Source organism: Glycine soja, chromosome 1 (assembly GCF_004193775.1).
Source record: "Glycine soja cultivar W05 chromosome 1, ASM419377v2, whole genome shotgun sequence".
NCBI classification, from domain to species: Eukaryota; Viridiplantae; Streptophyta; class Magnoliopsida; order Fabales; family Fabaceae; genus Glycine; species Glycine soja.
In genome coordinates, this window is record NC_041002.1 from 51,439,910 (window position 1) to 51,453,946 (window position 14,037).

The 14,037-nt window shown below is 34.1% G+C and overlaps 2 protein-coding genes across 2 annotated transcripts; one reads left to right on the forward strand and one right to left on the reverse strand.

The window, feature by feature from the left end:
- Window positions 1–1,704: 1,704 nt before the first annotated feature.
- LOC114420329 (lipid phosphate phosphatase epsilon 1, chloroplastic-like) lies at window positions 1,705–5,631 on the forward strand. The gene is made up of 4 exons (XM_028386252.1): window positions 1,705–2,328; window positions 3,450–3,672; window positions 4,302–4,375; window positions 5,249–5,631. The coding sequence occupies exons 1-4, from the start codon at window positions 1,990–1,992 to the stop codon at window positions 5,471–5,473; spliced, it is 861 nt and encodes a 286-aa protein (XP_028242053.1). The 5' UTR covers window positions 1,705–1,989; the 3' UTR covers window positions 5,474–5,631.
- Window positions 5,632–7,122: 1,491 nt separating this feature from the next.
- On the reverse strand, window positions 7,123–9,995 carry LOC114420337 (mannan endo-1,4-beta-mannosidase 7-like). The gene is made up of 5 exons (XM_028386258.1): window positions 9,552–9,995; window positions 9,240–9,434; window positions 8,800–8,922; window positions 8,262–8,464; window positions 7,123–8,027 (listed from the first exon to the last, which is right to left on the reverse strand). The coding sequence occupies exons 1-5, from the start codon at window positions 9,873–9,875 to the stop codon at window positions 7,577–7,579; spliced, it is 1,296 nt and encodes a 431-aa protein (XP_028242059.1). The 5' UTR covers window positions 9,876–9,995; the 3' UTR covers window positions 7,123–7,576.
- Between the last annotated feature and the right edge of the window lie 4,042 nt (window positions 9,996–14,037).

Genomic DNA, 14,037 nt, shown 5'->3' on the forward strand with positions numbered 1-14,037 from the left:
TTGTTAAAAAATGGTGTGATCTCATTACAGTTTGTTAGATCAGAGAACAACTTGGCAGATCTGTTCACTAAAGGTCTAACAAAGAAAGTTGTACTTGAATCGTCGAGGGGGATGGGGCTTAAGCCTTTGTGTTGAGGAAAGTATGGTGGATACCATCAATGGTCAAACGAAACCATATGATTACTCTATTGTATTACATTTCTCATCTCCATGACATGTGGTAATACATTGTGGATAGGTTGAACTTTCAGTTCTTAATGAGTGCATAGCCTTAATTATTAGGTGGTCCATATGAATTGGACTTGATGGACTCACCGCTTGTTATTTTGAAAGATGAGAATTTTTTGCTCTTAATGAATCCATAGCCTCTTTGGTGGTGCTTTTGAGACGCACTTGATGGATTCAACTTCGTGAGAGTGAAGGTGGGTCGCCTTCTATGAAAGAATTAGACTTTCTTTCTAGAGCTCTCATTAGTATCCAAGGTGTGCGCATGACCATTAAAAACGCTGGTTTGTAATATCGCGGAAATCACAAATATTAGAGAAATACATGTGTTGTAAAGGTCTCATTTGAAAACTTGGTAGTTCAAGAGTAATTCACTACCTAGACACAATTGTTGCCTTACTTCACTATGTATCAATTCAATCATTATGATATTGATACTTAAATGTTACTCTCTCTTTTGTCCAGAAATTGTTTTTTTTTTAACTCCAGCTTTACCATTGGTGGGGGATTGTTGGACAATGGCAAACTGAAGCCACAATTGTGTCTAATGTCCTACATAGGAAATATAATATTCCTTTTTTAATTCCCAAATTTCCTATCTAATTTTAATCAGTTTTGATTGTTATTCTTTTAACAAATATTTCCTTTTTTTTAATGCTCTTGATTAGCTATAAACCAAATAGCATAACCTCCACTTTATTAACAATTCTCTAACGGTCAATTTGTTAAATGTGTAGCTAATAATAATGATTTGTGGACAGGAAAAGAAAAAGATGTTTTTCATTGTTTTGATATTAAAAGAGGACTGTCATAGTCTTGCAAGGGCAGAAAATAATTTTCAATTCTTGTCTTATTATCTACTTCTAAAATTCTGGGCAATTGTTCTGTGATTTCCATAGTCTAAGGCCACGAGTGCACGTGTTCATAGGCTCGTTGTGTTAACCTTGGGGAGCAGTCGGCAAACTAGATTACATCAAGGTCTAGTCGAATTTTGCTTTCAAGACAGTGATTTTTCACGACACAACAAACCTCCAATATGTGTTATATTTTTCTGTTTTGTACTTCTGACTTCTAGTTTTTCCAACATAATAAACATGTATTATAATTTTTCTCAGGGAAGTGTGGGTAACACATATATATATATATATATATATATATATATTAAAAATCATAAAATTTTGTAAATTTGATATCTTATTCAATTCAATGATCTGCATGATTCAGTAATTTTCAATATAAGAATCAGTTAAAAAGAGTGTGTTCTTAGTGTTATTCAATTGTTATATAATTAATAATTAAAATATTTTTATATGATTTTTAAAATAATTATTTAAAAAAATCAAATGATTATATATATTATTTATTAAAAAATGATACATAATTTGCTTATAAATGTATCATCTAATCGTGTTCCATGATTAACATGTGATCTTATCTTATATAAATTAGATACAGGTCTGCGCATAAGAAAAAGAAAAAAAAAAAACTGCTGGGTTAAACAAGTTTGACTACCTTAAATAGATGTACCTCAACGAATTAGTTCCAGAGATACCCGGTTAAACCAGATGTATATAATCTGATTGGAAAGAAAAAACTTTTTCGTTTTATTTAAGGAAAATTTTCTGTCCTTAGAGTTTTGGAATTGTGGACACAGAATGAACTCGTTTTTTGAACTTTCCGTGGAGTATCTTCCTTCATAGATAATAAATAGCAGTTAAGAATCTCTCGTTTTAGTCATGGACTATTGGAGCGCCACCCTCTCACATGGCGGCAGCAACCACAATTTGCTACGGTCCCTCTTCTATTGTTCTAGGGTCAAATTTACTTAAACGAAGACACTTGAAAAACACTTCGTTTGCTGATCGTTTTTCTCCTTCAAGATCATTACTTTGTAGCGGATTTGTTCCAAGGAAGCCTGCTTTGGGAAGAAACTCTTTCTGGGTATCAAAAATCATGGATGAATCCGTGGGAACTTCTGCTTTCAGAGATGCAAAGGGGGATGAAACGATCCAAGTGTTTGAACAAGAAGCTTTCATCGATGGCTCATCACCGTTTCGGTTCAAGTTTTTGTCCCCTGAGGTGGAATACAAGCTCAATCGACTGGTTCGTAATCCTCCCTAACCTCTTCCAATCATGTTTTGATCATTACAGTTCTGAATTTCCACTCATATGATTCCCCCCCTCCTTTGCTTAACATGAGAGGAAATGTTTACTCTTCTAGGAAAATTTCCTATATTATTTATTTCAATGTTCAAGGTTTATTTCGACATGGTTACTGAGAATGCATGGAATTTTTTATAAGCAATGAATGTTAATAGAACTGAAATATTGTTGCAAGAGGTAAAATATACAATTTTTATCATACAAGGGGATTAACCGTGAGCCCGTGATTGAGAAGAGGATCCACTAGTTAATTACTTAGTTATATCGAAACAAAAAGTTGTCTTTCTCTTTTTAACAAGACTGTATGATCTGTCTCATGTTATTGAAGAAGAGGAAAGAATACAAATCCATGTTTAAAATTTTTTTGTTTGCTAGGCATACTCAGCCTTAAGAGCCTACTGCATTATGGCTTATTGTCCAATCAGTAGAACAACTAATATGAACGACCAGAAATAATAGCAATCTAACAATGTTGCTATTCCCGGAGTCCTATAATATAATCACCTGGTGCATTCCCTTTGGAAATAGCCTTAAGCGCATGAAGCTGCTGCACATTCATAAATACAGTATACCCTGCTCTGGTCACTGGCTGCATATTAGATATATCTTGCTTTTGAGAAGATGTCCCACCAAGTTGCTTGCAACCTACTATTGTCACTGATATATTTGAATCATTCACAGATTCTCCCATAATATTCTAAGTTTATTATGTATGTTCTTCAGACAATGCATAGGGTAATAATGTTATAAGACTTCATTGTCCTTCTTGGAGCAATTTTGGAACTCCTAATCATCATATCTGATTATAGGATGTTTGCCTCCATGATCAAGGTTCCTTTAAAGTGCTATTGTTTACCAAAGTTATAGTATGTATAAAAAAAAATTCTTTCACGAGCTTTTCATAAGATAAACCTTTTAGATTTACAAAATTGAGTTTTGTATTGAAACTGAAATTTCACTAATCTTCTTGAATTCCCATCTTAAAAAGTGCTCATTGTAAAATTAAGTCAACATTAAAGTTTAACTATATAAGCTAACGCATTTGGTGGTATTGTTTACAGAGCAAATGGATAGTAACTGCCCTCTTTGGCAGTTTCATTCTTTGGAGGCATGATGCAGAAGCCTTATGGTTTACAGCAGGGTCTGTTTTGAATGCTATGCTTTCTGTTTTGCTCAAACGTATACTGAATCAGGAACGACCTTCAACCCTGAAATCTGACCCTGGGATGCCATCGTCACATGCACAATCAATATTCTTTACTGTCTTCTTTGTTATTTTGTCAGGTAATATCTCTTACTAGTTGTTTCTTTTCAAAAACAAATTACCAAGAGAAGTGGTTCGCAAATCTTAGTTCTATGATACTTGCATGAATATCCTTACGTATTCTTTTCAGCATCCATTGTTAACTATGAAGAGAAAATTAAGGTAGCACTGATAAAGTGATAGAACATAACACTACATTAAGTGCTTTCTGTTTTTAGTATATGCTCATTGTTCTGGAATCTCAAAAGGTTATTGAGATCAAAGTTCTGGTTAAAGGAACTGATATAGTATTGGTGTTTGTAAATTTTACTAAATGTACTCTAGCACATATCTTCAATCTTCTATATTGTTAACATTAAAAGTTCTGGTTTGCTTTTTTGTTTTAATATTGCTTCATGAAATGAAAAACTTCATCATCTTTGTTTCCTCTTTAGTGATAACAATAAAAAAAAGAGATTGCCATGGCAATCATCTGGAAGATTCAAATGCAAGCAAAAGTTTATTTTTTTTTCTATAATTAGAATTGTTTTCTTTCTACTTCATGTAGGTGCTGATGTTTTTAGATTTCTTTGTTTTTTTTAACACAAAAATAGAATTATATGGTTTCATTATGAAATTTTGTTTGTTTGTTTCTCTTATAATGTTACAGGTGTAGAATGGCTTGGGCTAAATGGATTCACCATTGCCATCAGTGGATTGGTCCTAACCTTTGGTTCTTTTTTGGTAAGTGTATAATACTTCCGCTTTAGCCTTTTAGGTCGTTGGTATAGCTTTTATTCCTTGTTCATTGGTACAATGGTACCTCAAATTTCGGCTTTTCCAAATTTTTGTTTTTGATCGGCAAATGTTAATATTGCTAGTTTGTTAGTTTTTTGTTAACAAGTGAGATTGAACCCGTGACCTTTCCCTCCTTCCCTTTTTTCTTAACCACTCAACTGACCTTATATCTTCTTCAGCTTTTCCATTTGATCCATTAAAAGTGGTTATCTCAATTTCCATATCTACTATACCTCTTGCATTAGGTGCATGTGCATCATTACATAAGTACTGAATACTTTTCTATACTTACAACACTGAGGCCTGGCATGTTCCATTTGACAACTTATTTGATGTTTAGTTTTCAAAGTACTTTGATCTCATGCAGCAAAAACACAAAGGTCTGTTCAATGTAATCATTATCGATTGTTAAAAGCAAAAAATCTTGGAAAATGTTCAGAGTAGGTGTTTAAATGTGTATTAGATTAATAGATTTTTATACCGGTAGTAAGAGTGATTAGGTCAGACATGAATACCTTTATCATTGGTTTGCTGAGAGCAGTAAACGTGTATTGAGTGTAAAATTTATCTATGTAAGCTGTTTATAAATTAGCATTTTGTCACACTGTACATTATCCCAGCATAGTGAAATCATAGAGGAATTAATAATAAATATTTTCCTTTTATGGTAAATGGAAAATTCCGTAACTCTAGCCGACTGAAGCTGTTTATAGAATTCCCTTGTGCATGACATGGAAATTTCTGAATTTGAGTATAGTATCATCATAATAACAAATATTTGTAAGCATCAGTTGCGCTTATGCATGTTCTATGTTTCAGTCGTACCTGAGGGTGGTGCAACAGCTTCATACGGTGAGCCAAGTGGTTGTTGGAGCTGCTATTGGGTCCATTTCCTCTATTTTATGGTACTGGCTATGGAACGGTTATATGATGGATGCATTTGTATCTTCTCTGTGGGTTAGAATCATTGTTGTTTTGGGGTCTGCGGGACTTTGCATAGGTTTTGTTTTATTTGTGATTCGTCATTGGCTTCAAGACGACTAGAACTTCAAGACGTGTACAACATTGCAATAATGGCACATCTCATTTTGTTTCTTTCAAGGTTGAAGTCTTTATGTTGCCTAGTAATCAAATGAAAATTGTTTAGGACAATGCTGCCTGAAGTAATGATAATTTGAATCCGACATCAAATTAGATGCTTCTTTATGAAGTTCAGTACCACAACATGCTCTGGAGTCTGAAGGAATTATAAATGACGGTGAAATGAAAAGGTCATGCGGTTTTGTCATTCAAATCACCCCTATAAAAGTCTTCTCTATTAATCAGCATCATCATTTGTTAAGACTGTCGTAAAACTTGTTTGTGGTATATGGCAGCAATTTTTTTTACTATTTAAAGTAGTGTTGATACTTAATATAAATATAATTTAGCACAACCTTGCATGGATTTTGTTTTGGAACTAGATCCTACTAAGGTATAGGGAGGCTTCACCACCACTAATGTGGTACCCAAGCGATCCCATTACAGGGGAGAAAAGAGAACGTGATATGGATGCTCTATAGTGTTGAGTCCCTTACTCAGAATTTGCAAACAAATGCCTCAGCTCAGTGAATCAGGCTCACAGGATAAGGATTTTTTTATCGTCAAAGTTAATATAACGTTCTACAAACACATAATCCTATTAAAAATAGATTTTTATGTAATTTATTTTTTAAAAGTAACTAGTTAATTAAGTAAAAAAGATCTATAATAACAACTCCTTTAGATGAAATGTGTGATTGGGCTACATTAAGTTGGTGAGCTAGAGTATTTGCTGGATCAAGCCTTCTGATGGTCAGTTCAAATTGAACTGTGATGGATCCGTTAATAGCAATTAAAAAAGGGCTGCAGCTGGTGGAGTGTTTCGAAACTCAGATGGTCATGTTCTGTTTTCTTTTGCAGCTGATGTAGGTTACTGCCAAGTTGTTGTTGCTGAGCCGTGGGCAATTATGCTTGGTGTTAAGATAGCTTTGAGTAGATTCTTGAATCAGTTTATGGTGGAATCGGATTCTCAAGTGGCATTGTTTCGTGGCAGCATACCCTTATAGAAGGGAATCAAGTAGCAGATGACCTTGCTAACTATGCTTATCTCTAGATGGACAGTTAATGATCTTTGAGGTTGTTCCTCAATTTATTTCTAGCGCTATCTTAATGAGTGTTTGGTTTGATGTTAGAGAATTGATTTTATGTTGGAGAAGAATTTAAAATTGATTATGGATCTAATATTGATTCGGAATAGAAACAACTTTGACTAATTTTTGCATTGGATTCAAAATTTTATATCAAATCTTATTTTTAACTTGTTCAAATATAAATCACGTCACTTTAAAATTAATTTGAACCAAAATCAATTTTATAAAATTAACTTCATTTAAAATTAATTTTACTAACATTCATTTGTTAAAATTAATTTTAACGAATGCCTCAGCTTAGTTGATGTATGTTCCATTGTGTTTCCGTGCGATTTTTAATTGATCTCTTGGGGACTGTGCCCCTTCCATTAAAAAAATGGCTATTGTTATGTTTGACTTCAATATTGTTCGGTCTAATTCTTTCTGGCACATAACATTCAAATTTGCGATTAGGCTATATTACAATTTCATTTTATCAAACATAAATTGAGGAAGAAGAAAAAAATCTAAACATAAATCATGTTAGTATAAACTTGAGTTTATAACATATTTTGATTCAAACTTACATTTGCGCTTTGTTTTGCATTCTTTTTCTACAGATATCAAGTACTAAACACAAATAACATTCTTTCCAAAGTTAAAAACTAAAGTGAGGTTGAGTAACCTACAAGTAGACGCCATGGAAAAACTTACCAGCTGCTTTGCTCTGTATAAACAAAAAAAAAAGAGAGAAGCTGAAACAATGAAAACATATGTCAACGTAGTTATAAGAAAACATTATGATTCATCTCCAAGGTCTTCCGTTGGTTCCGGTGGGCCCTCCTCCATCGCCTTCCAAACACTCGGTAGAGAAACTCGTATATGAAAGATGTCTGTCTTCCCAACACAAACAAGCTTTTCAGTTAAAAATACTGTGACGCGCGTTTCAATGTAAATTTAACAGATAAAATCCTGAAACTGCAAACCAAACATGTTCTCAGTTGTCAATGTATCTGCCTCCGTTTCCACCTCCGGAGCCAGAAAATCCTCTGGCTCTGGCCCTTTGCCATCGCCGCATGTTCGCGACCCTTGCGAAGATCTTCCGAATCAGGTACAGCTTGCGGGACTGGCGAGCAATGAGATTGGCCGTAGAGGAACTCTGCCCAAGAATGATTCCGTAACCGTCTTGGAAAGACTCCATGCCCTCCGTTAGAAGCTGCCAGAACAGTGCTCCACTCGCTGCACCTCCTCTCTTTGCAGAAGCGTATATTTTGTAATACACTGCATTGAACACCTGATCCCTCTCGTACGAACTCGAACCCTTAAATGATTTCCCAAATTCTGCCACCAGTATTGGTTTCTTTATATGGTATTGCGCGTCTATGAAGTGGGCACTCAACCAGTTGTTCAAGAATGAAAGCTGGTATTGAATATTTGAGCTCGATACCCTGTTTATTACGCAATCAAATTGAAATTATACGTTAATTAACACATGAATTTGAGAATGTTGTTAACTGAATTAATTTATTTTAGTGAGTTATCATTGGTCAGAAAGATATAATAAGGAGGACTAGATGGTTAAGAGAGAATAAAAGATGAGAAATGTTGGCTAGCTAGTTCTCATTTGCTAACAAATTAATGTTTTAACAAACTAACATTTTTTGTCCAAAAAACAAAGTTACCATTGGTCGGGGTAGCAGTGGACTGTTGCAAAATCAATGGCCGGGATTCGGTTATTTGCGATGAAGTCTGTTCCTATGTTGAAACCGGGATTCATTGTTTTTCTTTGTGGTGTTGATTGTCCGTAAAACCCTTCTAGTCCAGCTTCCAATAAGTGGTTCCTGTCTATGGACTTCAAAAACGAAGCCATTTCCGTGATCCACGCCTATAACGAAACAAAAAGGTAAAAAAAGTTAACGAGTCAACTCGTGATTGAGAATGGAACCAGAAAATTAACCCGTGATTTGTCCTAATCATGACAAGGACACTCACTCTAGGTTAATTTGTCCTAATCATTTTCCAGAAAGTTTCATTTCATTTAAATGGAGTATTGAATAATGTATTTTTAGTGCATTTCACGGAAAAAAAAAAAAGAAGGTATTTTTAGTGCAAGATTTTAATGGAGCACTATGCTTGAGGGGGAAAAGCTAGAGGTTAGAGTCAAAAGAAAAAAGAGAAAAGAAAAAGAAAAAGGGCAACAAACAAGTGAAGATATTTGACCTGAATAGTCCTTCCTGAAGGATCCGATGTGCATCTAGGTTCATTCATAAGCTCCCAGGCCATGATTGTTGGGTCATCTTTGTAATGCATACCAGTAAATCTGTTGTATCTGTTGAGAACAGTCTGTGGAAGATGCACATATTATCAGAACTTGAAATTATGTTTCCCAAGAGCCAAAAATGCAATCTTCCTGTTCTCATCTTACTAACGTAGCACTTTTATTATTCAATTATGAGCAGAACATATGCAAAAGTGATTATAAATAAAAGATTATTGACGTGTATTTTGATTAGATGGTCATGGTTGAAGGAACGAAAATTAGAATAGACAAAAAAAAGTACAAGAACTTGGCAGGTTAAAGGAAGCAATTTTCACCATTCAAGGCTTTAATCTGCATAAACATGAATTTTACCAAGCAAGAGAACAGCAATTGTACTAACCCTGACATGGTTCATGTAGTAACCCTTAACAACAGGGCTCCTAAAGAAATCATCATCTGAAGTAAGGTACTGGCCGTGACTTCTAGCCCAGTTCACATACTGCTTCTTGCCTCCAAAATTTTCGTAGTTGTTCACCAAGCTCAGTATGAGCTTAATCCCGTACTTTCTGGCCTCTGATACAACGAAATCTAACCCCTTCATTCCAACAACACACAGACAACATTCAAAATAAAAAATACAAACATAACACGTCCAACAAGAAAATGACATGTTAAAAGGTAAAAAAAAATAAAAAATCAAACTAGGTCTTACCGTGAACATTTGTTCATTATAGAAGCCAGGGGAATATTGTAGTGGTCTATAGCCACCATCGCTGAAGGCCCAAGTTCTAGCAACAGTAAGGCCATGACTTGCTGCTTCTCTAAAGGCATTTGAAACCTTGAATCTCTGAGATGGGTCAGAAGCTGTGTACATTAACCAGTAGGCATTGAAGCCATTTGCATAGTAAGGGTATCCATTCAGCGTGAAGTGGATGCCTCTAGTTCTGACAAAATCATCCCTTGCTTCCACACTGACATGGAAACACTCCTGAGGGACCAAAATGGCCAAAAGAAACACCAAGGCAAAATGCTTCATCTGTTGTTCTGTCTCTTACACACACTGGACTATGGAGTATATTATGGAGTGTTCTCTTGTTGTTTATATGCTTAGTGATATAGAGATGATGAGGGGAAAAACAGCACTTTGGCAGTTGCTAGAACCTGAAAAGTGAAAAAGGGAGTTTGTCCTCTTACATTAGAAATGCAATTATTTCATTTCAGAAAAAAAAATCATAAGAAAAGTGCAATTATAATTTTTATGTAATTTTTTATAAAATATTACTAAATTTCTGTGATTCCAAAATTAGTAACAAGAAGAAATGTTTATCACTAAATTTATTCATTAATTCATAGATGTTTTGCGGTGAAAAAGTAATTGTTCCTGTTCCAATCGCGGAAGGTAGTATGATTCTTTAGTTGAAATAATCCCTATCCTATATAGTTTTATTGCAGGTTTGATGGTGAATGTTATTAAATAAGTTAAAAAAATTAGAAATTAATTTTTCGAATTTAAATGAGTTTCTTTAAAGCTTTTCCAGTTATCATGTACTACTAATGTGTAAAGGAAAAAATAGCGGGACAGAAAAGTCCACTTAGGATTTTTATAACTACCGACACAGGATTGGTATAATGTGTAAAACAGGCAAACCAACTACTGCACTTTTTAATGAGGCATTATGAAAAAAAATATTGTTATCAACTTTGTCAATGGAAAATGACAAAACGAAAAAGGGGAAAAACGATATCCTTTAAAACTAAATTATATTTTTTTTACTATAAAAACTAAATTATATTTAACGACAACTTTATGTAATTGTCATCTTATTAATTACAAGAACAATTAGTTAATGTTTTTGTTTTATCAAAATATGACTTAAAAATTGAAGAGAAAAAAATATCTTCCTCAAATTTACTTAATTCCATTTCTTCCTTATTAAAATTATAACTAGCCATGCATTAATCCAAGGCAGTGTAATTAACAGTATAACACTGAAGCTTGTGTAAGTAATTGGTAGAACTGCACCGACAGTAACACCATGTGCTCAACGGATCTAAAATGTACCGAGTACATGAATGGTTGAACAGGCATATAATTGGATTCCATATACATCCAGAGCCACTCAAAACAAAAAAGTTAATCTAGAAGTTAAAATAAGATGAAAAAGAAAGGCAATAGTTGAACTGAATATTTATGCTATACTATGCATGAGAATATTTTCAGGCTCACTACATAAAAATAGGAAATAATTAAGAACAAATAAGTCTAGAAGAATTTTTCTTAATTAAATTTTGTCCTTTTGATTGTTCTAGCACATGTTGTGTCAATTAACACTTGCTTGCTGATATGGTGGTTTGTTCTCCATGGCTTCCTCGATCTCTTGTTTTGCAATGTCTATCTATCTAGTATCTAGCTAATCCACCACGCGGCATAGTTTGGTTAAGTTAAGTCTCGGATTGGACCCATATATGCTTTTGCAGCAGCATCTGCTCACATACCAGTGTCCTTTTCATCTGGTCCACCACTACTTATTATAATACCATGTCTTCTTGTGTCCCTCCCCAACCATTTGCATTGTCATAATGCCATATACTTCGAATTAGACCTAGCTCAGAGTCGGTAGGAGCTGTGGATAATAATATCCAAAATTCAGTTGCTCAACTAACTACATTTGCGTGTAGAATTTGGTTTTAGTAGAATGAACAAAAAAAGTATAAAAAAAAAGAAGAAAATAACCAGTATATTTAAATTAACTTAAATTTAGTGGTTCACTGTAAATCAACGATGTTTTTTAATTTAACATTTCCTTTAAAAAATAGTGTTTTTTTTTACATAAATATAATAAAAGGATATAACATTACTATTAATTATTCAATTATTCAAATACTATATGTTAGAGTGAGAACAAAAATCGATAAAAACAAACCTATTTAAAGGGTATGCAGATGAAGTAATCACGGTAAAGGGTACGTTTTTGATAAATATGGTAAGAGTGTGTGTGTGTGTGATGGGGATAAGGTGACGCGTGGGTCCACAGAGGCACGTCTCAATGCGTGCATGAGTGTTTGTGAAGGATATCTCCACGATTGGCGCAATAAATCACCAAATCTAACACACTTTACGACACCATCTTATGCTCGTGCCTTTGTCTGGGGTTTGGACTTTCTGCAGTTAGGTTTCACACAGTTGAGCATACAGTTATTATTTAATGGTTCAACTTCTTTTTCTTCTTATATCTTAGTTAAAATATAATTTTTATCTTTCTAATGTGATGAACTGTGATTTTGATACCCTAAATATATAATTGAGACATTTGGTTCACTGGTTTTAAACCCATACAAAACTCGCATTTCGCAGTAATCAATCCAACTCTCCTTCTACAGCACTTGAGTTCTTAGCCTATGCAAAAATACCTAAAGTCCCAACCCAATTCCCAAACATAAAACCTCTATCAAACGGCCTAAATCAGCCTTTAGCATCGGCTATATTTTTCTTTTCCTTTTCTGATCTCAAGCCATGTTTTCATGCTTTATAGAAAGCCCAAATCACGTATTCCACTATTTTGCTCACTAATAAACCAACAAAAAAAAAAATGAGTACATGCATTAACGCAATATTATTCAAATACAAAACGCTATATTTCATAATCACTTCCTTCAAAATCATAACAATTCTTTTTCTTTTTTTTTGAGAATCTGGTAAGAAAATTTTATAACGGGTTTAAAAACATACATGCGGATGTTAAGTATTTTATTATACTCATCAGTTTAGAAATTTTATTAATTCTGTCTTAATCTTATAAATTCATCTGGTCCTATTTTGTTAAATAACAACTTATATCTTTCTCCCCCAATTATCTTCTATTTTTTTTGCTGATAAAAAAAATCTTACATTTTTTAAAAAAGAAAAATACTCATTTTTATCTCTCCTATTCCAATTATCACCCTTTTTAGATTGAATTTTAGTTTTGCGTTTACAAACTCAATTACGTGTTTATCTAAAGTTGTATATTGGATTCTAGTTCTGTATTTTGAATTTCAATTACGTTTATATAGTTTAAGATTGGATTTTATTCAGTCAGTGCTAGCTGATAAAAAGTTCATGGGTACGAGGAAAGTTTTTGCCAAACTGTTTTTTTTAAAGAATTTATTATCTTTTAATCTACACGTTTATTTCATAGACTATCTAATTATTCAAGAGTGTTGGTGTGTAATCAAAAATTTGAAAGTTAGTTAATATGGTTACAGAAATACATACCATCCAGCTATATGTTGTTGTATATAAAAACTCATTTCCTGTATTGACAAAAAGTTAGTTAATGAGAAAACCTCTTTTCTCTCATCTTGCATTTATCTTCATGCTTTCTCTTATTCCTCTCGGTGTGCAGATGTGTATCTAGCTTGCTCTAACAGATTGGTACTAGAGCTTGTGTAGGGACCCGTGAAAAGGAAGCAACATTGTTGTTGTTGTTGAGAGCACTGCTGCAGGCATGCTATTATGGCTGCTATGAATGCCATACCTGGAAATCTCCCTGTGTTTGACAGGAAAGGTTATGAAGATTGGTGCGCGAAGATGGATGCTATTCTTGGATTCCAAGAACTTGATGAGATCGTGAAAGATGGGTTTCAAGAAACCTCCAAGAATCCTACTACAGAACAAAAGTAGTTGCATCGAGAGAACAAGCGACTAGACTGCAAGACTCAAGTTCTTTTGCATCAATGCGTTTCTGCAAACGTGTTCCAAAAAATTTCACAGGTTGCAACCTTGAAGCAAGCATGGGATATTTTGCAACAAGTCTATGGAAATACTGGGAGAACAAAGAAGGTCAAGCTACAATCTCTCAGAAGACAATATGAGTTGTTATCAATGATAGAGCAAGAAATCATCGCAAACTATTTTAATCGAATTCAGGTGGTGACAAACTCAATGAAAGCCTGTGATGAAGCAATGGTTGATTCAAAGATTGTGGAGAAGGTGCTCAGAACATTAACACCCAACTTTGATCACATTGTAGTAGCCATTGAAGAATCGAAAGATATTGAGAATATGAAAGTGGAAGAATTGCAAAACTCCCTGGAGGCACACGAGCAAAGGGTGCTTGAAAGAAAGAATAATAATAAAGTTGCAGAGCAGGCACTTCAAGCCAAAACCAACCACAAGTCTAGAGGTCATGGTGGCTGGACCAAAAGAGGAAGAGGAA